At 42.3% G+C, this 25,735-nt stretch overlaps 2 protein-coding genes across 7 annotated transcripts in view; one reads left to right on the top strand and one right to left on the bottom strand.

The window, feature by feature from the left end:
• LOC100380447 (sarcoglycan, epsilon) overlaps positions 1–2,119 on the top strand; it is a 29,335-nt gene extending 27,216 nt beyond the window's left edge. For 3 of the 5 annotated variants that reach the window (XM_014142812.3, XM_014142809.3, NM_001173731.1), the window contains 2 exon segments: positions 836–879; positions 1,266–2,119. In XM_014142812.3, the coding sequence (XP_013998287.1) occupies positions 836–879; positions 1,266–1,316 (95 nt within the window). In that variant the 3' untranslated portion in view covers positions 1,317–2,119. 5 annotated transcript variants of the gene reach the window in all.
• A 995-nt stretch (positions 2,120–3,114) lies between these two features.
• Positions 3,115–24,694, bottom strand: LOC106570464 (N-acetylneuraminate (7)9-O-acetyltransferase). 2 transcript variants are annotated; one of them, XM_014142833.3, is made up of 19 exons: positions 24,210–24,694; positions 22,826–22,922; positions 22,538–22,658; positions 22,061–22,105; positions 21,681–21,743; positions 16,278–16,322; positions 16,047–16,170; positions 15,593–15,807; positions 14,113–14,279; positions 11,764–12,022; positions 11,462–11,551; positions 11,092–11,211; positions 10,318–10,474; positions 10,057–10,136; positions 9,712–9,813; positions 9,009–9,149; positions 8,554–8,631; positions 6,127–6,219; positions 3,115–5,999 (listed from the first exon to the last, which is right to left on the bottom strand). In XM_014142833.3, the coding sequence occupies exons 1-19, from the start codon at positions 24,451–24,453 to the stop codon at positions 5,724–5,726; spliced, it is 2,517 nt and encodes an 838-aa protein (XP_013998308.1). In that variant the 5' UTR covers positions 24,454–24,694; the 3' UTR covers positions 3,115–5,723. The 2 variants fall into 2 exon arrangements, with proteins under 2 accessions (XP_013998308.1, XP_013998307.1); XM_014142832.3 differs by having other exon boundaries at positions 21,675–21,743; positions 24,210–24,692.
• Positions 24,695–25,735: the final 1,041 nt, after the last annotated feature.

Genomic DNA, 25,735 nt, shown 5'->3' with positions numbered 1-25,735 from the left:
CTCTTTCTAAACCACTGCTCTGTCTAACTAGCTACTCTGTCTAAACCACTGCTCTGTCTAACTAGCTACTCTTTCTAAACCACTGCTCTGTCTAAACCACTGCTCTGTCTAACTAGCTACTGTGTCTAAACCACTGCTCCGTCTAAATAACTGCTCTTTCTAAACCACTGCTCTGTCTAACTAGCTACTGTGTCTAAACCACTGCTCTGTCTAAATATCTGTTCTTTCTAAACCACTGCTCTGTCTAACTAGCTACTGTGTCTAAACCACTGCTCTGTCTAAATATCTGTTCTTTCTAAACCACTGCTCTGTCTAAACCACTGCTCTGTCTCAACCACTGCTCTGTCTAAATAAATGCTCTGTCTAAATTTTACATTTTTACATTTACGTCATTTAGCAGACGCTCTTATCCAGAGCGACTTACAAATTGGAATAACTGCTCTTTCTAAACCACTGCTCTGTCTCAACCACTGCTCTATCTAAACCACTGCTCTGTCTAAATAACTACTCTGTCTAAATATCTGTTCTTTCTAAACCACTACTCTGTCTAAATCACTACTCTGTCTAAATATCTGTTCTTTCTAAACCACTGCTCTGTCTAAACCACTGCTCTGTCTAAATATCTGTTCTTTCTAAACCACTGCTCTGTCTAAACCACTGCTCTGTCTAAACCACTACTCTGTCTAAATAACTGTTCTTTCTAAATCACTGCTCTGTCTAACTAACTGCTCTGTCTAAACCACTGCTCTGTCTAACTGCTCTGTCTAAATCACTGCTCTGCCTAAATCAATGCTCTGCCTAAATCAATGCTCTGTTCTTTTTACTGCTAACAAAGGAGATAGAGATAATTATTGTATGTCGACATTTCGGAGACTGGAGGCAAGTATACTGGTCTGCTTTTGCTTAAATGAATCATTCTCAACTATAGGAGAGAATATTTTATTTTGCACTTAATATAACAGTAGTAGACTAGTTGAAAAGGAGAAGGCGCTACGCTCGCTCAGCATTCAAATCATATTATTTTACTTAAACAGCTATTATGAGTTGGACGTTTTGGCCTTCACTCAATGATCACATTTTTGGTTTGCACCTCGACTCAAGTAGTTTGAGTGCCCTCATCTTTCCACAGTTACAATATAGTGACCATATTCCCATGAAGTTACAATATTCCCTCTCAGAACCTGTAAACAATCTATATTTCTCTTATATCCCAATAAATGATATTATGCAATATATTGATTAATGTATTTTATTCTCCATTCTAGGTAAATGGTATTCCTGAGGAGAGGAAAGTGGCTGAAGCAGTGAATTTGTGATGAGAGAGAACCCCCAGAGTGCTGGAGCTGCTGTCTTGTCTGTCTCTATCCCTTTTAGCCAAGTGTTTTTCTATGTTTACGTCCCAAATAGCACACTATTTCCTATATAGTGCACACTTCTGACCAGGGCCCATAGAGTAGTGCACTATGTAGGGAATAGGATGCCATTTGGAACAAACACTACGTCTGTGCCAATCTGCATGCCTAAGCAGTGCTTTCATACTTGACGCTATTGTCTTTCCGTGTGCACTTATATATGTGAGCAAGTGTTGCAGAGTACAGTAGACTCCTGATAAGGGCACATAGTATTGGTTAAAAAGACAACCAATTAATTGGGCCTGAAAAAAAATTACACTTCAGAACTTGCTTTGAAGTGGGGCGGCAGGTAGCCTAGCAGTTAGAGTGTTGGGACCAGTAACCGAAAGGTTGCTGGGTCGAATACCTGAGCTGACAAGGTGAAAAATCTATTGATGTGCCCGTGAATAAGGCACTTAACCCTACTTTATAATACATATTTTTGTGTGCACACTTACCACAATCCCAAGCAGTTGCATTTATCAGTAGTCAACTGTGCATGTTTGAGTGTATGAATGTGTGTATTCAAGCTTAATAATAAATATTAAAATGCTATGTTTATACGATATTTTTAAAATATTTTGTTCTAGAAATGACATGCCCTTAACGATATATTTGTATTTTTTAACTGGCACTCTTCAGATGAGAGACAGAGATGCTTTTATGTTTAATGTCTGACCATGTATGTGTAAATGCTAATTCTCTAAAAATACATTTGGTTTAAATTTGCTGTTTGGTGTCAATTGTAGAACCAGGCCTGTGGCAGGCCAGGAGGGCCCACTCTCTCCGTCTTTCTCCAGCATGTTGTATTAATTAGGTACTTCCTTAATCCTCTTCGTCCCGGGTCAGACATAAGGCACAGCGACTATCTTCTGCCACTGGAATCTGTCTTTTGCCACAGCTTGTGTCCTGTTCTATGAGAGACCCGTCTCTTCTAGCTCAGCCACCACTGTCCCGTTCTGAGAGACCCGTCTCTTCTAGCTGAGCCACCACTGTCCCGTTCTGAGAGACCCATCTCTTCTAGCTCAGCCACCACTGTCCCGTTCTGAGACCCGTCTCTTCTAGCTGAGCCACCACTGTCCCGTTCTGAGAACCGTCTCTTCTAGCTGAGCCACCACTGTCCCGTTCTGAGAGACCCATCTCTTCTAGCTCAGCCACCACTGTCCCGTTCTGAGAGACCCATCTCTTCCAGCTCAGCCACCGCTGTCCTGTACTAGGAGAGACCCATTTCTTCCAGCTCAGCCACCACTGTCCTGTACTAAGAGATACCCATCTCTTCCAGCTCAGACACCACTGTTCTATTCTAAGATCTGTCTCTTCTAGCTCAGCCACCACTGTCCCGTTCTGAGAGACCCATCTCTTCCAGCTCAGCCACCGCTGTCCTGTACTAGGAGAGACCCATTTCTTCCAGCTCAGCCACCACTGTCCTGTACTAAGAGATACCCATCTCTTCCAGCTCAGCCACCACTGTTCTAAGATCTGTCTCTTCCAGCTCAGCCACCACTGTCCTGTTTTAAGAGAGAACCATCTCTTATAGCTCAGCCACCATTGCCATGGCGTTTTTAGTCTGCCTCGCTTGCACTTTCTTGCTGGTGTCCACCTGAGGGCCATTTTAGTAGTGTTAACATAAAGACCAAAAATGAAACATTCTGGGCCGGCTTCCCGGACACAGATTAAGCGTAGTGATTAACCTCACAGTGTTCACAAGGAAGGGACAAAGAAGTCAGACAATATTTTTATGAAGGTATGTATTATTGACAACGTACAACAGAATAAAGGCATTTATAAATAAAATGGGTACATTTCACATTTTTAAGACGTCACAAAATAATTTACATAAAACTTCTCTGGGTATACATAGTTGCTTCTTTTAATTTGACCAAAACTCATTTAAAACAGAAACATCTCAAATTGTGAATAACATACTGTAATATACTTTATATCAAGGTAGATTTGCCGTCCATTTACAGTCGGTGCAATTTTGTCAACCTCCTTGATCAATCAATCAAATGATCAAAATGTGTAATGTTTTGACTTTCATGCAAATCGTAACAAACAAATGGCACCCTATTCCCTACAAAGTGTACTACTTTTGATCAGAGCCCTATGGGCCAGGGATTAAGAGGTTTGCATTACATAGGAAATAGGGTGCCATTTGGGATACAAGCCTTCTGAATAGGCCTCAGTGCCAAGACCTGTTGGACCAAGCTATGGTATTGAATTCATTTAATTGAGAAGCTACATGAACCTGTAGTAATTCTACAGTGTACACCCCATTCAGTTACCTTTCCACGGCACAGAAAATATACAGATAAAATTCCTATGCGATTAAACTAAAATAACTAACTAATTTGCAGTCTTCTTAATGTACACTTACAATATCTGCTAAGTTGCCTTAACATCCAGCTTTAAGCAGGTGATTTACACATTGTGAAGGGTGTTAAATAATGGGCACTATAACCAATGGATCAAAGTGGTATCTAAATGATTCAACAACTGGATATGAAGCGATTCAGTGTTTCCTTAAATCCATACAATTTTGGCCGTTGTATTTAGGCTACCTCCAAGGTGAGGTACAAAATGGATGAAGTAGCAGATATACAAAAATCTTAGTTTTACTATGCCATTAAATAAATAAAAAAAAACCTTCCTTTGTAAAAACCTTACAAGGCAGAATTGGAAAATACACACAAAGAACATGGGTTTGCCTAGTTGGCTGAAAGAAGGCTTGACTGTTGGTGTATATTATCCATCTGTAGGTAAATGACAGGCTCAACATGAAGTACTGCTTTTTATTCTTTAGCAATACTTTCCATTCACTCACCTTCTTTAAAATACATCATGAAGTATCACGACCAAGGATGGAAATTAAGCTAGCCCCGATGCTAGCACTTTTCAGACTGGGCTATTAGAAAACGTGCTTAACTGGCCCGGCGGCGAGTGAAATTTGGTGTTTTACAATATAGCACAGAATACCAACCGGGATAGTAGAAATTACGGTTTACTAGCCCAGCTGGCCACTGCCCAAAATCCTTAAATTCCATCCTTGATCACGACGCGTCAGATTTCAATGCAAACTTGGCACTGATGCCGTGTGGCAACTGAGGAGAAAACCGTAGGGAGTAGAACGAAGGCATTCAGTCAGGTGCATGTCAGCCATCCACTCATCCATTCATTAGCAGTGGCTTCGCTATAGTGGTAACTAATGTTGTACATGAAAGTATGCTTTGACGGATCTCCTGCCACGGTATGTTAGATGTATTTACAAAGCAGTGCCTGTTCTATTGTAGCTCTGAGAAGCCTGCTCTGAGAAGCCTGCTCTGAGAAGCCTGCTCTGAGAAGCCTGCTTTAAGATGACTAACAAACAACACAGAAACAACATCCACACTTCTCCTTTAACATACTAGTATGAATTGGTGAAACAACTGAACCTGCACAAACGGATGCACGCATACACCAGAGTGGTTGTTTACCCCCGATAGGATAGGCTCGTGTCAGACCCAGAATGCAACAGGATTCTGCAATGAAAATTCATTACTGCATCTTCTGCCTGGCCTGGCTGTGGTCTTTGAGGTGGTGACAAAATAAACTGAAAATATCTAGGCAATACTTCATTCACAAACAAACAGCAGTCATGGGCACACACACAACAAATGGAAAAACAAAAGCAACAACCAAAAATAACCCTGTATAAAATAGACGCTTAATTTAAATAATGTGCATAAAACAAAGATTTCAGAGCTAGGTGACTGCTGACCTCACCTTTCAGCACAAGGCAAACGTTACTTGTTTCTACATGCATCCCAAATAGCACCCTTCTCTATATAGTGCACTACTTTAGACCAGAGCCCAGTCAAAACTAGTACACTGCATAGGGAGCCATCTGGGGCGCAATTAGTTAAAAAAAATCCACACATCATCAAACCCACCATTACCCCCGATCCTCCACCCCAACCTCACCCTTCTTCCATTGTAAACGTCTATAGTATGAGTCAGTACCTTATTCATGTGGTGTTCAGTGATGTGTGGGCCCAAGTTGGGACCTCGTCCTCTTCAGTGTACGACTTTCCCCCCAGTACTCAGATCAGAGCAGTCAAGATAGACAGACAGCCATGACATATCCTTGACTTGGCCCGTGTCTGTTCAACTCCGTCATATTCATTGATGCAAACCGTAGCAAAAGGTTTTCAATGGAACACATCTATCAGTCAATTTTTCAGTTTGGTGCCAAATGAATACGACCCTGGGGTCATGGAAGACTAACCAGTCAGTCAGTCTCATTAGTCTAGAAATCAGTCTACCTCTCCCCCACAGTGGTACCCCCTCCTCCCCTCAGTGGCCTTCTCCCTGGTTCCCTTCAGCGCTCTTGGACATCAGAAGTAGACCCAGGGTGAAGACCCCGGCAACCAGCAGCCTCTTGAGCAGGGTGCCCCCGTCCTTGGGGATGGCCACCTGGGCCAGGTCGTTGGTGATCAGGGAGATCTCATGGGCCACACACACAAAGATGAAGGTGCTGAGGATAATGTTGAGCGAGGGGTTGCCTGGGATCAGCACCAGGATGCCCTTGGTGTCTGCCGCCAGCCAGATGTGGTACTGGCAGATGAACAGCTGGGGGTCGGAAAGAGAGAGGGAAAGGCAGGGAGTTCAATGCAATAAACGAAATTCACAGGTATCATACAGAGATTCTGCTGATGAACAGGGAGTGCAGCATCCCTGCAAGTGGCATGCATCTTACCTCTAGGGAGATCTTCCCGAACCATGCGAAGAATGAGCTGTATAAAGAGCGGGCGTATCCAGGAATGTTTCTGATTAGGATGAAGGCTAGGATCTGAAAGGAGGAGGAGGAGCAGAAAGACATTCCAGCCAGTCAGGGCATGGCATGGACCAACTGTATTAAGGGGGGGGGGGGGGGTAAGCACATCACAATGCTGACAGGGGCTGGACCAAAAAGACGATCCAATACATAGAAACAAGAAAATGTCAGTTTCATTTGGGAACAGCAAAACACGTTCTTTATTCTTCTTTAGCTGAGCTACAGTAAACTACACCCCTCCTGTTATTGTAGAAGGCAACTAATTCCTTTGTCATTTTGGGCTATGTATCGTAAACTCAACAAAAAAATAAATGTCCTCTCACTGTCAACTGTGTTCATTTTCAGCCAACTTAACATGTGTAAATATTTGCATGAACATAACAAGATTCAACAACTGAGACATAAACTGAACAAGTTCCACAGACATGTGACTAACAGAAATGGAATAATGTGTCCCTGAACAAAGGGGGGGGGGGGGTCAAAATAAGAAGTAATAGTCAGTATTAAGTACTGCAATGCATCTCCTCCTCATGGCCTGCACCAGATTTGCCAGTTCTTGCTATGAGATGTTACCCCACTCTTCCACCAAGGCTCCAGCAAGTTCCTGGACATTTCTGGGGGGTGGTGGCCCTAGCCCTCACCCTCCGATCCAACAGGTCCCAGACGTGCTCAATGGGATTGAGATCCGGGCTCTTCGCTGGCCATGGCCGAACACTGACATTCCTGTCTTGCATGAAATCACGCACAGAACGAGCAGTATGGATGGTGGCATTGTCATGCTGCAGGGTCATGTCAGGATGAGCCTGCAGGAAGGGTACCACATGAGGGAGGAGGATGTCTTCCCTGTAACGCACAGCATTGAGATTGCCTGCAATGACAACAAGCTCAGTCTGATGATGCTGTGAGACACCGCCCCAGACCATGACGGACCCTCCACCTCCAAATCGATTCCGCTCCAGAGTACAGGCCTCGGTGTAACGCTCATTCCTTCGACGATAAACGCGAATCCGACCATCACCCCTGGTGAGACAAAACCACGACTAGTCAGTGAAGAGCACTTTTTGCCAGTCCTGTCTGGTCCAGCGACTGGTGGGTTTGTACCCATTGACGACGTTGTTGCCGTGATTTCTGATGAGGACCTGCCTTACAACAGCCTACAAGCCCTCAGTCCAGCCTCTCTCAGCCTATTGCGGACAGTCTGAGCACTGATGGAGGGATTGTGTGTTCCTGGTGTAACTCGGGCAATTGTTGTTGCTGCCATCCTGTACGTGTCCCGCAGGTGTGATGTTCGGATGTACCGATCCTGTGCAGGTGTTGTTATACGTGGTCTGCCACTGCGAGGACGATCGAGCTGTCCTTCCTGTCTCCCTGTAGCGCTGTCTTAGGCGTCTCACAGTACGGACATTGCAATTTATTGCCCTGGCCACATCTGCAGTCCTCATGCCTCCTTGCAGCATGCCTAAGGCACTTTCACGCAAATGAGCAGGGACCCTGGGCATCTTTCTTTTGGTGTTTTTCAGAGTCAGTAGAAAGGCCTCTTTAGTGTCCTACGTTTTCATAACTGTGACCTTATTTGCCTACCGTCTGTAAGCGTCTTAACGAACGTTCCACAGGTGCATGTTCATTAATTGTTTATGGTTCATTGAACAAGCATGGTAAACAGTGTCTAAACCCTGTACAATGAAGATCTGTGAAGTTATTTGGATTTTTACGAATTATCTTTGAAAGACAGGGTCCTGAAAAATGGACATTTCTTCTTTTGCTGAGTTTATATCACAGTGTCGTGTTCGAGACCACCTAAAGCAAGACCGAATCAAGCCCAATACCAGAGCAAATCAAGTCCGAGTCAAGACCAAGACCGGAAGGGAGACCCGAGTCAAAACCAAGACCAGAAAAATGCCAGTCCAATTCAAGACCATGATTGTAATTTTGTCAAATCACCACCATAAGAGTTGAAAATGTCCAGTATTTCTGTGTTCATATTTCAGAACAACGTCTGGATTCTTTAGACATTCAGAACAGTGAATAAATGCTGCTGAGGAAAAATAGAGACACTCTACAAATGATTACTAACCCAAACACAGTGGGGAACAATGGGCCTTCTATGCCTTCAGAGTATGGCTAAGGATTTATAAAATAATAAATAATGAAATCCATGTCTGTGTCAACTACAGTAGGTTTCGTAGAAGGTGTGCATTAACTGTTTAAAGATGTTCACTAACTCCTTAGCTTAGGGGTAACTACTTGACAAGTAACAGAACTTACATCTGTGTATGGGAAAACTACTGTGAGCATGGCTTTGTCTGTGAGACCAACAGTAAGCAAGGCCTGACTTCCTATTGTGTTTACCTGGAGCCCTGAGATGTAGGGATGCATCTCGTTGCACTCGGTCTTGTTTTTACAGCTGCTGGCCCATATGGAGTAGGTCTGGAACAGATGAAACAAGGAGAGGTTAGGAAAGTGTTGTTCAAAGAGTACAAGGTAAAAGCTGAGGTTAGTAACAAGGAGCACAATGTGCATCAGATAGGGATAGAAGGGACATCTTCCATCTGAGATTTGCATTGACCTCAGAGTGTGAATGTTTACTAATAAAAAATAAATGATGAGGTTAACTTTATAAGAATAGGTGCTCAATATACTCACCTGACTGGTTAAAATGAATACTACAAAAACACACCATGACTGTTTTTACACTTCAAAACTGGACTGCTGACAAGCACAATGGTTTGGAGATTGATGGACTAATAAAGTAAATACTAGAATATGGTTTTAGAGTGTAGAATTAGTAATGGTTAAATAAATACCATGAATGAGACTACAGAGATGAGGAGTAGGATGTTAGAGATTCTTGTGGAGAAGAGAGGCTCTCCTTTCCCCTCAGAGAGGACCTGGAACTTCTGCAGCACCAGGTAGACAAAGGCAAACAGCATCCCGTGGATAATGGCCTGAACGACACACACACACAAAGTCAAAACACACACATTCAGATACTAATATGTATAATAATAACAATAATAAATGCCATTTCACAGATGCTTTTATGCTAAACAACTTAGTAGTGTGTGTATATATTTTGTATGGGTGGCTCCAGTGGGAATCAAACCCACACTCTTGATGTTACAAGCACCCTGCTCTACCGACTGAACCACACAGTACCACTTACTCACACTGACCAACCAATAGAACCATCTAGATCACTAACATTAAACAAACATCGACCAACAGATTCATCTGGGGCGGCTGTTAGCTTAGCGGTTAGAGTGTTGGGCCAGTAACCGAAAGGTCGCTGGTTCTAATACCAGCAACACCAAGTTGAAATGTACCAATATGGCTGACCCTACAAAACAGCACATCACGTGTATGTGACAATAAAAAACATGTTTGACAAGTTATTGGTGCAACTTCCTAAAGAGATGTGATACTGTGATATTTTGATACCGTATTAAGAAAATCTGATAGGAGAGAGCCACTTAAAGGGTGTCAAAACATGTTCAAATATCTACTTACAAATCGATCCAGCTTCCACCTAAACCACCACTCGTGAATGCTTCCGTTCAGCTCAAAGAGCTTGGAGACAGGCCAGACTGAGAAAATGTTCTCAAACAACCCCTGGAAGAGATAGACAGTTAAACATCTGCTGATTTAGGATCAGTTTAGCCTTTTAGATAAAATAAGATTACATGGACAGGGGGGCCTGATCCTAGATCACTATTCCTGCTCTGAGACGCTTTATGAATACAGCCATTGGTCTTAAACAGTGGCCCATACCAGTAGAGAACTTTTTAGTTCCATTCAAAATCTCAAGAGAATTAAAGCCTCTAAATGTGTGAATAAACCAGATGATGAACTCACCTGTGAATATGCAAAGAAGCAGATGAACAGGAGTAGCCCAAGCAGCTTCACTAAAATTCCAATGTGCCACATCCCACTACCTGTAAAAAAGACAAATGACTAAACACTCACTGTGCTGGACTGAATTTCTTCACAAATCAACACTAGTATGAATCACTTCTGAATTAAACACTTTTAAAAAGAAAACATTTCTTAGCTTTTAAAATCACTGGTTTATTTGCTATCTTTACTTCTACAGTACAATGGCTGACCCATACGGACCGTTGGCTTTCTTCTGCAGTATCTGGGGCCACATGGCCATGGTGGCGTAGATTATGACGAACCAGAAAGTGACCAGAGGCACAAAGTAGTAGAACTGGTACGGCCGATCCATCACCAGACACAAAACTATGACCAGGAAGTTGAGACGGAATAGGACCTGGAGACAGACAGGAATACAGTGAAGTTGCACCTAAACGCTGATCTGGGGTCAGTTTTGCATTTCCCCCACTAACGGTAAATGTTATTATTGGGGGAAGGGAAGCTAATCCTTGTTCTGTACCTAGGGGAATCTTCACCCCGGAGCGGACAGATACAGGAAATGGCTATTCTCACTTTTAACAAAGCATTCTAAAGAACAGACATGGAACGTGCTTAAAAATGATGATATTTATCTAAATGAACTAGAAATAGTTTGGCATGGTTGAACAGACATTGCTTTTAACAATGACACACAGAGGGTGACTTGAGATAAGGAACTTGATACTGCAGCATAACCAAAGTACAAGCTGTGTGAAGTAAGCTTGGACCAGACCATACGGATCCCTCTTATCAAGGGGTTCCTTATCAATACCTCTACATATGTGATCAATACAGTTGTTGCTAACTATCCATGTTTTGGTTTTTGATAAAAAATGTCATTGTTTCTATGGCATATGGTAGCACATGTCAGCAGTTGTGTATTTTACATTACATTTAGTCCCTTAGGAAAGGTAGAGCAGCTAAAACCAGTACCGCAGTAACATTTTATTAACTCTAATAAAACCTAGTAGTTACCTGGCACACTCTGTAGAGTCCAAAGTCCCCTTTGAGCCAGAAGAAGGAGAAGTGTCCGTATCCTGTCTGGAAGAGGTATGCTGCCACCAGGACCCGAACATGCATGTACACAGGGATGAACTGGGAAGGAAGGTGTACTTTTAAAAACACACCGCCCTTCACTTCATCACACATCGCAGTAAATAAAAAATACAAAAAATGAAATAGGTTACATGGATACTCACACGACACATGCTTTGTTTCAGCACTTTGAAAATAAATATAAATGGTAAATGCTTTCTAATGCAATTATACATGTGGTCATTTAGTTTATATTCAAAGCAACAGAGTTAACACATCATTATAAATCAAAGGTAATGGTAAAACTCACGGCGCTGGCTCCAGATATGTGGTAGATGAGGATGACCAGCTGCATCCAGCCCTTCCACTCGTCGGTCTGCTCCCTGTTCAGCAGCTTGGTCTGTGTGGGAAATAGAAAATCACTGAGATAGAGGAAAGAACCTTCTATCAGGTCAGACATGGACCATTGAGTTTAGCAGTCAACGACAACTCATTTAAAACAGAAACATCTCTGAATTCATGTAGGCCTAAGCTTCCACCTCCAAGAAACAACTCTGCAAAAAAATACCACTTTTTCAACTCCCTTAAACATTCCATCCCAAACCCTCTCACCTCCTTGCTGTTCTCGCTGTAGAAGATCCCCAGGACAAACATATAGATGAGGGGGATGAAGAAGGTGGTGTGGGTGTAGAACTTCTGCTCCTTCATGAAGATGTCGGCCCGGTCACACAGGTAGAAGTAAGCCATGATGAGGCCCATCTTACACATGGCCTGGAACGGAGCCTTGTGGCTGAGAGGCGGCGCCGCCGTGGCCGGCTTCTTCTCCTCGCCACTCTCCACGTCGGGGGGAGTGGGCCGGGACTTCCAGTACCTGTTAATATGTTTAAACTTCACTGCTTGACATGCATGATGAAATCCTTGGTGAGAATGAAATGACTGAACAAATGAACAACGAAATGGCACGGCAGCAAGTAAGTGAAAGAAATAGGCCTTGACTATGTTTTACTAGTAATGGGGACATACGTAAATGCCAAGAAAATAACTTTTTGGTCAGTGTGTGTGTGTGTGTCTCTGTGAGAGAGACGCGTTGTATTTTCATTTTCTGTTACTACATCAGCCAACATTTGCCAATGTTGATCTATGCCTAATGATCCTTTGGAATGCAAGAATAATGCAATATGTTGTATTAAATGTACTAACCCCCCCTTCCCTTTCCCTTTATCTGCAGATCCTAGGATACCTGACAGAACCTACTATTCCCAGGAATGAAGATGTACTTATCTACAGATCCTAGGATACCTGACAGAACCTACTATTCCCAGGAATGAAGATGAACTTATCTACAGATCCTAGGATACCTTACAGGACCTACTATTCCCAGGAATGAAGATGTACTTATCTACAGATCCTAGGATACCTGACAGAACCTACTATTCCCAGGAATGAAGATGTACTTATCTACAGATCCTAGGATACCTGACAGGACCTACTATTCCCAGGAATGAAGATGTACTTATCTACAGATCGTAGGATACCTGACAGGACCTACTATTCCCAGGAATGAAGATGTACTTATCTACAGATCCTAGGATACCTGACAGGACCTACTATTCCCAGGAATGAAGATGTACTTATCTACAGATCCTAGGATACCTGACAGGACCTACTATTCCCAGGAATGAAGATGAACTTGGATACTGGAGAAGTAACAAGCACCGTTTCCCCCATCCTAGCTAAAGCTGCGCACAAGTATCTTGGTTCTCCCTGTACTAGTGTGGACAGTGAGCGCTTTTTCAGTGCAGCTTCACACATTGTAGACAAAAAAAGAAACAGACTCTTGTGACAAAGCCGAGGCAGTCGTTTTGTAACCCAGCCATCTAATGGCACTGGGGAAAAAATGGACTAAGCCCTGTGGCTTTTCTGTTGTTTATTCATGGCTGGTATGGGTCAAGATTTTAATTTAATTTAAAACAAAGCCGTTTTGTTCTTTCGTAAAAAATAATAATTTCCTAAATGAAAGATGAGATGTGTTGTAAATTCCGCATTTGCTAGTCAAGTCAGTTAAGCACATTTGAAAAGTTGAAGCCATTTATAGCAGTTTATGACAGCCTAGAGACAGTACTTTTATCAAGCAGTTAAAGCTAAAATGATTAACTGCATTTTAGTTTCAACCAATATTTATTTTTTTTAGTTTCTCCACAGTCAAGATTGGATAGTAAGAAGAGCCACCAACAACTTAACCATCTTTGTAATACGGGGCAGCTAAAATAATTGTGTCATGAATAACTGTTGTGCGATTAAATACATTCATGGAATTGTCATTTTTCTCATTTACAAGTTATTAAGCAATCTGTTCCTAACTGAACAAATGAACATGTGACACCTTGTTTCAACTATTTAGATGTACTAGAATGCTTAAAAGGCCGATACCTTTTTAAATATCTCTATCTGTATCTGTTTTTTCGGGAAGGAAAATATTGGATATCGGTATCGGCCAACAATGTCATATCGGTGCATCCCGATCACAAACCTGACGTTTTTTAAAGAGACAGTGAACAAATTTGAATGTAATGCATCTCAATCGGAAAATAGTGCTTTTACACAATGTAGGAACCTAATATTCTACAAATGACTTTCATTTTAATGACAGGAATTCGTATCAACAATTTAGTTTTTATAACAAACTCATGTGTTTACAGTGTTACATATTTTCTAGGGCACAACGTGCTTCAAAAGCAGCTAGAATTCATATAGGCTCAATGTAGGCTGTATCTCGATCAATAAAAAAACATTTTTCTGGTGCGACTAAATTTCATGGGGTGCTCCTAACATTTTTTACGCTGGGAGCCCTGGCTCTGAACAACACAAAATAGTCTAGGTGCATATGTTTCAGTATATCTGGCCCCAGTGGGAATAGAACCCATGACCCTCTAACCGACTGAGCCACAAGGGAGCGTGTACCTGTTGTGGCCCAGAGCATGAAGCACCAGGAATACCAGTGCTGAGCCCAGGAAGACGCAGCCCGTCAGTTTCTGGAGGAGGTTGGGGGCCGGCAGGGACTGGCAGCAGGAGCCGTCGATGGGCCGCAGGACCTTGTTGCACACAGCGTTCATCAGGATCATGGCACCCTGGTGGAGGGTAGAGAGACATTTTTATAGAGCGGAAGACTCCAGCACAGTGCAAGCCTTGTCCTGGCTCCGGATGAAGGGTAACAGTTAGGTTTACTGTGACAGGGTTATCAGGTGTAGGGTGAAGTTGCCCTTAGACGTGGATCTTGCGTCAGTTTTGCATTTTCCCCACTAACGGTTAGGATTAGGGGGAGGAGAAGCTGATCCTAGACCTGTACCTTTGGGAAATTTCATACCCGGGGCAGGTTAGAATGAGCCATGCGCAGCTCGTGCTGTAACAGACTCGCAGGTTACCGCAGTCTTAAGGTATGTAACCTTATACGTACGGCCCAGTACATCGCTGGGGCTAAGCTCCTGCCTGCCATCCAGGACCTCTACACCAGGAGGTGCCAAAGGTCCTAAAATTGTCAAAGACTCCAGCCACCCCAGTCATAGACTGTTCTCTCTACTACCACATGGCAAGCGGTACCAGAGTGCCAAGTCTAGGACCAAAAGGCTTCTCAACAGCTTTTATCCGGACTATTTGCATTGTGTGTGTGTGTCCAACGCCTCTTTTACGCTGCTGCTACTCTCTGTTTATCATATATGCATAGTCACTTTCTTTCATGTACATACTACCATAATTAGCCCGACTAACCGGTGCTCCCGCACATTGGCAACCCGGACTATCTGCACTGTGTCCCGCCACTCCCTCTTTTACGCTACTGCTACTCTCTGTTAAACATATATGCATAGTCAATTTAACCATATCGACATGTACATACTAGCTCAATTAGTCCGTCTAACCGGTGCCTGTATACAGCCTCGCTACTGTATATAGTCTCGCTACTGTTATTACTCGCTGTCTTTTTACTGTAGTTTTTTTATTTCCTTACTTATCTATTGTTCACCTAATACCTATTTTTTACTTAAAAATTACACTGTTGGTTAGGGCATTTCACTGCAAGGTCTACACCGGTTGAATTCGGCGCAGGTGACAAATAAATTTGATTTCTGTTTGTACTTTGAACCCTGTCCTCAAAGACTCTGTTTCTATAAAAGGGGAGAACACCAATCATCTACTAACTAGGCAAATGCAGGTGAACATAGAAGCTGTCAAATGTTCAATGAATTAAAGTGCAAGGTATACGGGATGGACAGTGTAATTTGACATGGTGCTGGTTAAGAGAGTCATAGAGCCTGATGGTTTTTCAGCACTAAACTGTTTCAAACCATACATATTTCATTTTTGTTTCTTTATTAGCCTTAAGCCAGCTGTTATTTGATCATACAGATGCAGGAGGAGGTGCCGGCCAGATCACCTAAACACCTACCACGTTCCGGGTGTTCTCGGGCAGGTGCAGGCCATCAGCTGATTGGGCAATGGTTTCCATGGCAGCCTGGCGCGAGGCGCCCAAGAACCTGACTCTGGTCTTGGCGTTCTTCTTGTTGCTGTTCAGAGTGCCGAGCGCCGCCTCGTTGTACAGCTCCAACTGCTCGTTAGTAATCATCTTCCTGTTAACACTCAGAATTTCCTCATGGACAGGGTCTGGAGGAGAGAGAGAGGGGGCATGAGAGAGGGGAGGTTGAAAGAGAGCGATGGAGGGGGAGGAGGACAGTGAGATTGGAAAGAGACGGAAGAAGAGAGAAAATAAAGAAAGATGGAGCGAGGGAAGAGAGCGAGAGAGAAATGCTTAATCAATATAAATTCCTCACTTTCAAAGCACTCATTGATTGACTATTTTATTTATTTCACCTTTATTAGTAGATGAACAGTAAAGCACTAACCCTGTAAAACCCAGTAGACCTCCCCATCCTCAGCCAGCTGTTCCAGAGGCAAGGAGATGGCTGTGAGGTTGGCCCTGTACTGCTGCAGCGCCTCGCTGCTGCCACTACGCAACTTGATGGACCACTATGGGAAAGATTGAAATCTCTATGATGAAATGCATCTAAACTATGCAGGAGGAAATGTGATAAATATGTGGTTAACAGAGTTGAGAGTGAGCATATTTCACTAACAGTGGCAGCTCCGATGATGACGACATCTGGTTTTACAGAAGGATCCTGAAACACAGTCAAGAAGTCATATTAAATCATGCCTTGTTACTATTTTGGAATGATCTTAAAATCGCAGTAAACTGTTGCCATGTATGGTGTGCTTACGGGCAACAGAAATAGCCTAATGCTGAGGGCTCTTCCAATTCAATCAAACCTAAATAAATCACAGTATTTATACAGTAACACTTAAATATAAATTCTCTTGCATATTGCATATGCATTGTCAAACAAAAAATACATTGTAAATATCTCTCATTAAGTACACACTTTCACAAATAAGATGCGGATGTTTGAGGACAGAAGAGGTATAACCAAAGATGTGATTCCGAATTTGTTGGATTAGATCAGTGCTTCAAACTTTTTATAGTCCCGTACCCCTTCAAAACATTCAACCTCCACCTGCGTACCCCCTCTAGCACCAGGGTCAGCGCACTCTCAAATGTTGTTTTTTGGCATCATTGTAAGCCTGCCACACACACACATTATACGATACATTTATTAAACATAAGAATGAGTAGGAGTTTGTCACAACCCGGCTTGTGGGAAGTGACAAAGAACTCTTATAGGACCAGGGCACAAATAATAATCAATAATTACATATAACATTTTATTTGTTCATCAAAAATGGTGAATAACTCACCACAGGTTAATGAGAAGGGTGTGCTTGAAAGGATGCCCATAACTCTGCAATGTTGGGTTGTATTGGACAGTCTCAGTCTTAAAATCATTTTCCACACACAGTCTGTGCCTGTATTTAGTTGTCATGCTAGTGAGGGCCGAGAATCCTCTCACATAGGTACGTGGTTGCAGAAGGCATCAGTGTCTTAACAGCGAGATTTGCCAAGGCAGGATACTCTGAGCGCAGCCCAATCCAGAAATCAGTCAGTTGCTTCTGATTAAATTCAATTTTCACAGAACCGTTTGAAATTTCGATGAGGCTCTCCTGTTCAGATATCGGTAAGTGGACTGGAGGAAGGTCCTTGTTAATGCAGACAGAAGAGCTCTTACTTCTTAATCATAGCCTCAATTTTATCCAGCACTTTGAATATAGTTGCATAGTCCCTGTAATCCTAGATTCAGATCATTCAGGCGAGAAAAAAACTTCACCCAGATAGGCCAATCGTGTGAGAAACTCATCATCATGCAAGCGGTCAGACAAGTGAAAATTATGGTCAGTAAAGAACTTTAAGCTTGTGTCTCAATTAAAAAAAACGTGTCAATACTTTGCCCCTTGATAACCGGCACACATCTTCTGTATGTTGTAAAAGCATTACATGGTCGCTGCCCATATCAATGCATAGTGCAGAAAATACACGAGAGTTCAGGGGCCTTGCTTTAACAAAGTTAACCATTTTCACTGTAGTGTCCAAAACGTCTTTCAAGCGGTCAGGCATTCCCTTGGCAGCAAGAGCCTCTCGGTTGAAGCTGCAGTTTACCCAAGTGGCGTCGGGAGCAACTGCTTGCACGCGCGTTACCACTCCACTATGTCTCCCTGTCATGGCTTTTTGCGCCATCAGTACAGATACCAACACATCTTGACCACCAAAGTCCATTTAATGTTACAAAGCTGTCCAGTACTTTAAAAATATCCTCTCCTGTTTTCCTGGATTCTAGAAGATGTCTTCCTTAATTGACCCCCCATAAACGTAACGGACATATACCAGGCCCGCCAAGTCTGTTGACTCATCCAGCTGTAACGCATAGAACTCACTAGCTTGTATGCGAAGCAGTAATTGTTTCAAAACATCTCCTGCCATGTCACTGATGCATCGTGAAACAGTGTTGTTTGATGAAGACATTGTCTGTATAGTTTTTGTTGGCCTTTTCCCCCAGCATTGTCCCAGCCATATCCGCGTCAGCAGGAAGAATTAAGTCCTCCACAATAGTATGGGGCTTGCCTGTCCCATCCACTCGGTAGCTCACCATATAAGACGCTTCTAGACCCTTCTTATTAATGGTATCTGTTGCTTTTATACATCTTACTACTCAAAATAAATCTTAATTCTCGCTCAAAAAACTAAACTGGCTTATTTTTCAAATTGTCCGTTTTTTTTTTTTTTTAAATGTCTGTGCAAGAGTGAATGTTTCATCGAGTTGTGAGATAGTACTTTTGCACATATAACACACTGTGGCTGAGGAAAGGCACTACTCCCAATATAAGTGAACCCCAAATCAATGTAGTTCTCATATTTGCGCCTCTTCGATGGTCCAACGTCTGTTGTTCTGTGCTTTCCCAGGTAAGTAAGCAGTAACTCTTCGGCTGCATAATATTCACAACTGTCAGTGTCCATGCTAGCTGCACTAACAACAAATGTAGAATTACTGATGCTAGCATTGGATGTGCTCGTGGAAGCAGAACAACTTGTGTCGTCGACAGATGCAGGTATAGTATTGCTGCTAGTTGATAAGTCATTGAAAATGGATGTCACTTTTTAAATGATTAAATTGGAATTACAGCTTACTTTTTGAATTGACCCCAAACCTGTGTTAGATACAGTGGCTTGCAAAATAATTTACCCCCCTTGGCATTTTTCCTATTTTGTTGCCTTACAACCTGGAATTAAAATAGATTTTTTGAGGGTTTGAATCATTTGATTTACACAACCTGCCTACCACTTTGAAGATGCAAAATATTTTTATTATTATGGAACAAACATGAAATTAGATAAAGTGTGCAAAACTATTCACCCCCCCAAAGTCAATACCTTGTAGAGCCCCCTTTTGCAGCAATTACAGCTGCAAGTCTCTTGGGGTGTCTCTATAAGCTTGGCACATCTAGCCACTGGTATTTTTGCCCATTCTTCAAGGCAAAACTGCTCCTGCTATTTCAAGTTGGATGGGTTCCACTGGTGTACAGCAATCTTTAAGTTGAGACTGGAACCTCCGTCCCAGTCTCAAATCTCTGGAACAGGTTTCCCTAAAGAATTTCCCTGTATTTAGCGCCATCCATCATTCCTTCAATTCTGACCAGTTTCCCAGTCCCTGCCGATGAAAAACATCCCCACAGCATGATGCTGCCACCACCATGCTTCACTGCAGGGATGTTGTTCTCGGGGTGATGGGTTTGCGCCAGACTTAGCGTTTTCCTTGATGGCCAAAAAGCTAAATTTCAGTCTCATCTGACCAGAGTACCTTCTTCCATATGTTTGGGGAGTCTCCCACATGCCTTTTGGTGAAGACCAAACGCGTTTTCTTTTCTTTTTTTCTTTAAGGAATGGCTTTTTTTCTGGCCACTCTTCTGTAAAGCCCAGCTCTGTGAAGTGTACGGCTTAAAGTGGTCCTATGGACAGATATTCCATTCTCCGCTGCGGAGCTTTGCAGCTCCTTCAGCATTATCTTTGGTCTCTTTGTTGCCTCTCTGATTAATGCCCTCCTTGCCTGGTCCGTGAGTTTTGGTGGGCAGCCCTCTCTTGGCAGGGTTGTTGTGATGCCATATTCTTTACATTTTGTTAATAATGGATTTAATGGTGCTCTGTGGGATGTTCAAAGTTTCTGATATTTTTTATAACCCAACCCTGATCTGCATTTCTCCACAACTTTGTCCTTGACCTGTTTGGAGAGTTCCTTGGTCTTCATGGTGCCGCTTGCTTGGTGGTGCCCCTTGCTTAGTGGTGTTGTAGACTCTGGGGCCATTCAGAACAGATGTATATACAGTTGAAGTCGGAAGTTTACATACACTTAGGTTAGGTTGGAGTCATTAAAACTCATTTTTCAACCACTCCACAAATTTCTTGTTAACAAACTATAGTTTTGGCAAGTCGGTTAGGACACCTACTTTGTGCATGACAAGTAATTTTTCCATCAATTGTTTACAGATAGATTATTTCACTTATAATTCACTATCACAATTCCAGTTGGTCAGAAGTTTACATACACTAAGTTGACTGTGCATTTAAACAGCTTGGAAAATTCCAGAAATGTATGTCATGGCTTTAGAAGCTTTTGATAGGCTAATTGACATAATTGGAGTCAATTGGAGGTGTACCTGTGGATGTATTTCAAGGCCCACCTTCAAACTCAGAGCCTCTTTGCTTGACATCATGGGAAAATCAAAAGTACTCAGCCAAGACCTCAGAAAAAAGATTGTAGACCACAAGTCTGGTCCATCCTTGGGAGCAATTTCCAAACGCCTGAAGGTACCATGTTCATCTGTACAAACAATAGTACGCAAGTATAAACACCATGGGTCCACGCAGCCGTCATACCGCTCAGGAAGGAGACGTGTTCTGTCTCCTAGAGATGAACGTACTTCGGTGCGAAAAGTGGAAATCAATCCCAGAACAAAAATAGAACTGTTTGGCCATACCGACCATCATTATGTTTGGAGGAAAAAGGGGGACGCTTGCAAGCCGAAGAACACCATCCCAACCGTGAAGCACAGGGGTGGCAGCATCATATTGTGGGGGTGCTTTGCTGCAGGAGGGGCTGGTGCACTTCACAAAATAGATTGCATCATGAGGTAGGAAAATTATGTGGATATATTGAAGCAACATCTCAAGACATCAGTCAGGAAGTTAAAGCTTGGTTGCAAATGGGTCTTCTAAATGGACAATGACCCCAAGCATACTTCCAAATGGCTTAAGGACAACAAAGTCAAGGTATTGGAGTGGCCATCACAAAGCCCTGACCTCAATCCTATAGCAAATGTGAGGGCAGAACTGAAAAAGCGTGTACGAGCAAGGAGGCCTACAAAACTGACTCAGTTACACCAGCTCTGTCAGGAGGAACGGGCCAAAATTCACCCAACTTATTGTGGGAAGCTTGTGGAAGGCTACCCGAAACATTTGGCCCAAGTTAAACAATTTAAAGGCAATGCTACCAAATAGTAATTGAGTGCATGTAAACTTCTGACCCACTGGGATTGTGATAAAACATACTCTATTATTCTGACATTTCACGTTCTTAAAATGAAGTGGTGATCCTACCTGACCTAAGACAGGGAATTTTTACTAGGATTAAATGTCAAGAATTGTGAAAAACTGAGTTTAAATGTATTTGGCTAAGGTGTATGTAAACTTCCGACTTAAACTGTATACTGAGATCATGTGACAGATCATGTGACACTTAAATAAAGTCTACCTGTGTGCAATCAAACTAATTATGTGACCTCTGAAGGTAATTAGTTGCACCAGATCTTATTTAGGGACTTCATAGCAAAGGGGGTGAATACATATGCACACACCACTTTTCCGTTTGTATTTTTTGAAACAAGTAATTTTTTTCATTTCACTTCACCAATTTTAACTATTTTGTGTATGTCCATTACATGAAATCCAAATAAAAATCAATTTGAATTACAGGTTGTAATGCAACAAAATAGGAAAAAAATATTTTGCAAGGCACAGTACATGTACTTGCCTTTACCTCTGTCCACGACATCAAGCGCTCCTTCAGAGAGTTATTCACCTCTGCATACCACAGGAAGTCCTAACAACAAAACAGGAAACAATCGATCTTATCGGGACAATCCCCAAAATAAACATGCTGTTTGCCTTGAAAGAAAAATAAATAATTGGGAGGCGAATCTACATTTACGTCATTTAGCAGACGCTCTTATCCAGAGCGACTTACAAATTGGTGCATTCACCTTATGATATCCAGTGGAACAACCACTTTACAATAGTACAACTATATCTTTTTTTTTGGGGGGGGGGGGGATCTACATCATCAAATTAAAAAAAGCACATTGTTATTGTTGACTGAGACAGAGGAGATGTGAAAAGAGAGATACACAAATAGCTCACCACATTGACTGAAGAGCTCCTATCTTCAAAGGGAATGTTCTCGTGCTGGTGGACAGACATCACAACAGGGGATAAAACAGTCACTGTCCCCATTTCTCTACTCAAGATTAGAGCATTGACTGAGTGCAGCAACTACCCATCTTATTTTAGGAATACCATGGCTAAAAATCATATATATACACACACACACACACACACACACACACACACACACACACACACATATATATGATAGACACACAGACACTTACATTTGAGCAATTCAGCATACGCTCTTATCCAGAACAACCTCCAGGAGTAATAACAGTTACGCACTTAAGAGGTGAATCCTAATTTAACTGACTTTTGAATAATTCTGCATTGATGTCAATGGGAGCTTTGAGAGTCACTCAAGGGCAGAGATCTCAAGTTAAGATTCAGCCATAAGCTCAGAGATTCATGTTTGTGTGTGCTTTATGCCAGGGGGATTTAGCTTACCTTCCTTCCATTCTCTCTTTGTGTAGGATCGATTATTTGTATGTATGAATAGAATAGCTGCCGTATTCTGGAATCACCAATGAAGGCCACCCTTTTCTCAGCAAGGCAAGTCTTTGCTTCACTGTGGGAAAAAACAACAACTAATGACTCACTCGCACATAGTAACAACAACTGACAAACAATTTGATAATTGTGTAGTTGTGGGCTTGGTTAAAATGCTATCAAAAGTATGTAACATTTTACACACACACCACACTTACATACATTCCCCCCATTGGTGTGACTCACATGCTTTTATATTTGTGCATCATACAGCCATAGGGCTGCCATACGTTTTCTCCTAAGAACCGACCACTGGACAGCAACCACTCACATGTGTCTCCGCCTGAGGGGAAGACAGAGAGAACATTCCAGTAAGCCATACCAAAAACACACACACAATGAAACCTGCTGCCTCTACACAGTTTTCAACACTACAAATGCAGCAGTCCGGGCAATGCAAGGTTCAGCCAAGACACCATTGCAGCACAAATTAAGCCATCAACATTTTCCACTAAATCACACACATCTCATGGCGTTCACTGGTGTTCTAATTGAATAGAACCATCTGGCAATTAATCAATGCAAACGAGCAAAAGATGTGGGGTGACAAGAAAAGGCGTCAAGAGCAGCCAATGTCAACACCAGCCAGACAACAGCAGCAGCTGTTCTCAGTGTACACACAGAGAGCCCACTGTGTCCTATGCCTTCCATAAACAAAGATCACTATATGCAAGCCATCATCCGGGAGGCGAACGCTTGCCTCCCAGATACAAACAATCATTTATAAATGGCCAGCTAGGCTCCTGCCTCCTCTGTGGCTGTATGAGCATAATTGCCAATCATAAGACATACATTAGATTCCACAGTTAGCCACAGACTGCTATGGCTTTATTATCCCCACTATCAAATAAACAGTGATGTCAAATTTGAGCTTCCCGTAAAAATAAAAAATAAATGACGCTCTACCGTAACTAGCAAGCGTTAGCTAGTTATTACCACGCGCATGCGCAGTAGGTCACTCACGTTAACTTGTAAAGAGTTCATTAGCTAACGTTAACTGACCAGTTAACTAACGTTTGCTTAGGTTGATGACAGATAAGAGACATATTAACTAACAAGCTAGTTGCAATCAGCTAATACAGTAGGCTAGTTTGCCAGTAAGAGCGTAACGTTACTAGCTAGCTACTACAATGATGTAATTAAACATGGGTTAACTCGCGACGATGCCACTAGGATACTTTACACATTGTGCTTGACTGTCTCTTGGTTGAATGCATCACAGCTATGCACCAAATATGTTATATATCATTGTTCTATCTATGCTAAAACGATGTAGCTAACGTTAGTTAGCTAATTCAGGCTCCTGCAAGTGTATTCATGCTTCCTTGCAATTGCTTAGCTGTAGCTAAGTCCTTGCGGTTTTATTATTATGTTTTCTCAATTTGCAAATACCATATTGTTGTAACTAGTAAGATTGTGTTAGCAAACGCCCTAACAGCGAGAAAAATGGGCCAAAGGGGAGCTAACGTTAGCTAGCTACAAGTTCCCCGAACACATTTGAGTCAAGTGTCTGTTAGCCAGGTAACGTTACGTTAGTTATCTAACAAACATATTTAAGCCAGTCGCTTACCTCCATAATACCGAGAAGCTGTGTGAAACACGGTGAGTAGAATGACGGCAGCGAGAGATAATAATTTAGCATTTTTAATGCAAAAATACTGATTTATTTCCCGTTTGCCTAGGCTATAGGCCAGGACCGCCATCTTGGCTCCTCCATGACAACAAGTAGACAAATAGGATTCCACGGGGTGGTCGGGGGCTGAGTACACCCGCGCGTCCACGCATCCGCCGTCTGGCACTGTTGTGTGGGGCATAGCCGGTGCGCGATTTCTGACGCTGTTCGTAAACCTGCGGCTGGTTCAGACACCTGCTTTTCACCTTCCGTCGTCAATGCAAACATGATTTAAATAAATCAACAGTACAATTAAAGGATCCTGAAAACGTATGCTGCAAAATCGTATCAGTTGTTTGAATTGTATTCATTGTGTTGTCATCAGGGGCTCCAGAGTGGCGCAGCGTCGTCCGGGTTTGACCGGGGTAGGCCATCATTGTAAATAAGTATTTGTTCTTAACCAAGAGGTTAACCTTGACTTGCCTAGTTAAATTCAAAAATCATTCAGTTCCTGGAACGATAGAAATTGATATCAACTGATGGTACAATGATCTGCAAGACAAAGCAATTAGCTGCAGCTGCTCCAATGAAGATTAAATCAAATTGCGGGTGTTAATGGGGGATGTAGCGAAATTCTTGTGCTTCTAGCTCCGACAGTGCAGTAATATCTAACAAGTAATATCTAACAAATTACACAACATATACCCAATACACACAAATCTAAGTAGGAATTAATTAAATATGGACGAGGATGTCAGAGCAGAACGGACTAAGATACAGTAGAATAGTATAGAAAAACAGTATATACATATGAGATGAGTAATGCAAAATATGTAAGCATTATTAAGTGAATGAGATACCATAGAAAAGTCTAGAAAACAGTATATACACATGAGATGAGTAATGCCAGATATGTAAACATTAAGTGACTAAGATACTGTAGAATAGTATAGAATACAGTATATACATATGAGATGAGTAATGCAAGATATGTAAACATTATTAAGTGACAAAGATACCGTAGAATAGTATAGAATACAGTAGATACATATGAGATGAGTAATGCAAGATATGTAAACATTATTAAGTGACAAAGATACCGTAGAATAGTATAGAATACAGTAGATACATATGAGAGGAGTAATGCCAGATAGGTAAAACATTAAAGTGACTAGTGTTCCATTCATTAAAGTGGCCAGTAATTCCTAGTCTATGCCTATTGGCAGCAGCCTCTAATGTGCTAGTGATGGCTGTTTAACAGTCTGATGGCCTTGAGATAGAAGCTGTTTTTCAGTCTCTCGGTCCCCGCTTTGATGCACCTGTACTGACTTCGCCTTCTGGATGATAGCGGGGTGAACAGGCAGTGGCTCGGGTGGTTGTTGTCCTTGATGATCTTTTTGGCCTTCCTGTGACATCGGCTGGTGTAGGTGTCCTGGAGGGCAGGTAGTTTGCCCCCGGTGATGCGTTGTGCAGACCTCACTACC

The sequence above is a fragment of the Salmo salar genome, chromosome 14 (genome assembly GCF_965601325.2).
Source record: "Salmo salar chromosome 14, fSalSal1, whole genome shotgun sequence".
NCBI lineage: Eukaryota > Metazoa > Chordata > Actinopteri > Salmoniformes > Salmonidae > Salmo > Salmo salar.
The sequence above is the reverse complement of the archived record's forward strand: the minus strand, read 5'-3'. Positions and strand labels throughout refer to the sequence as shown.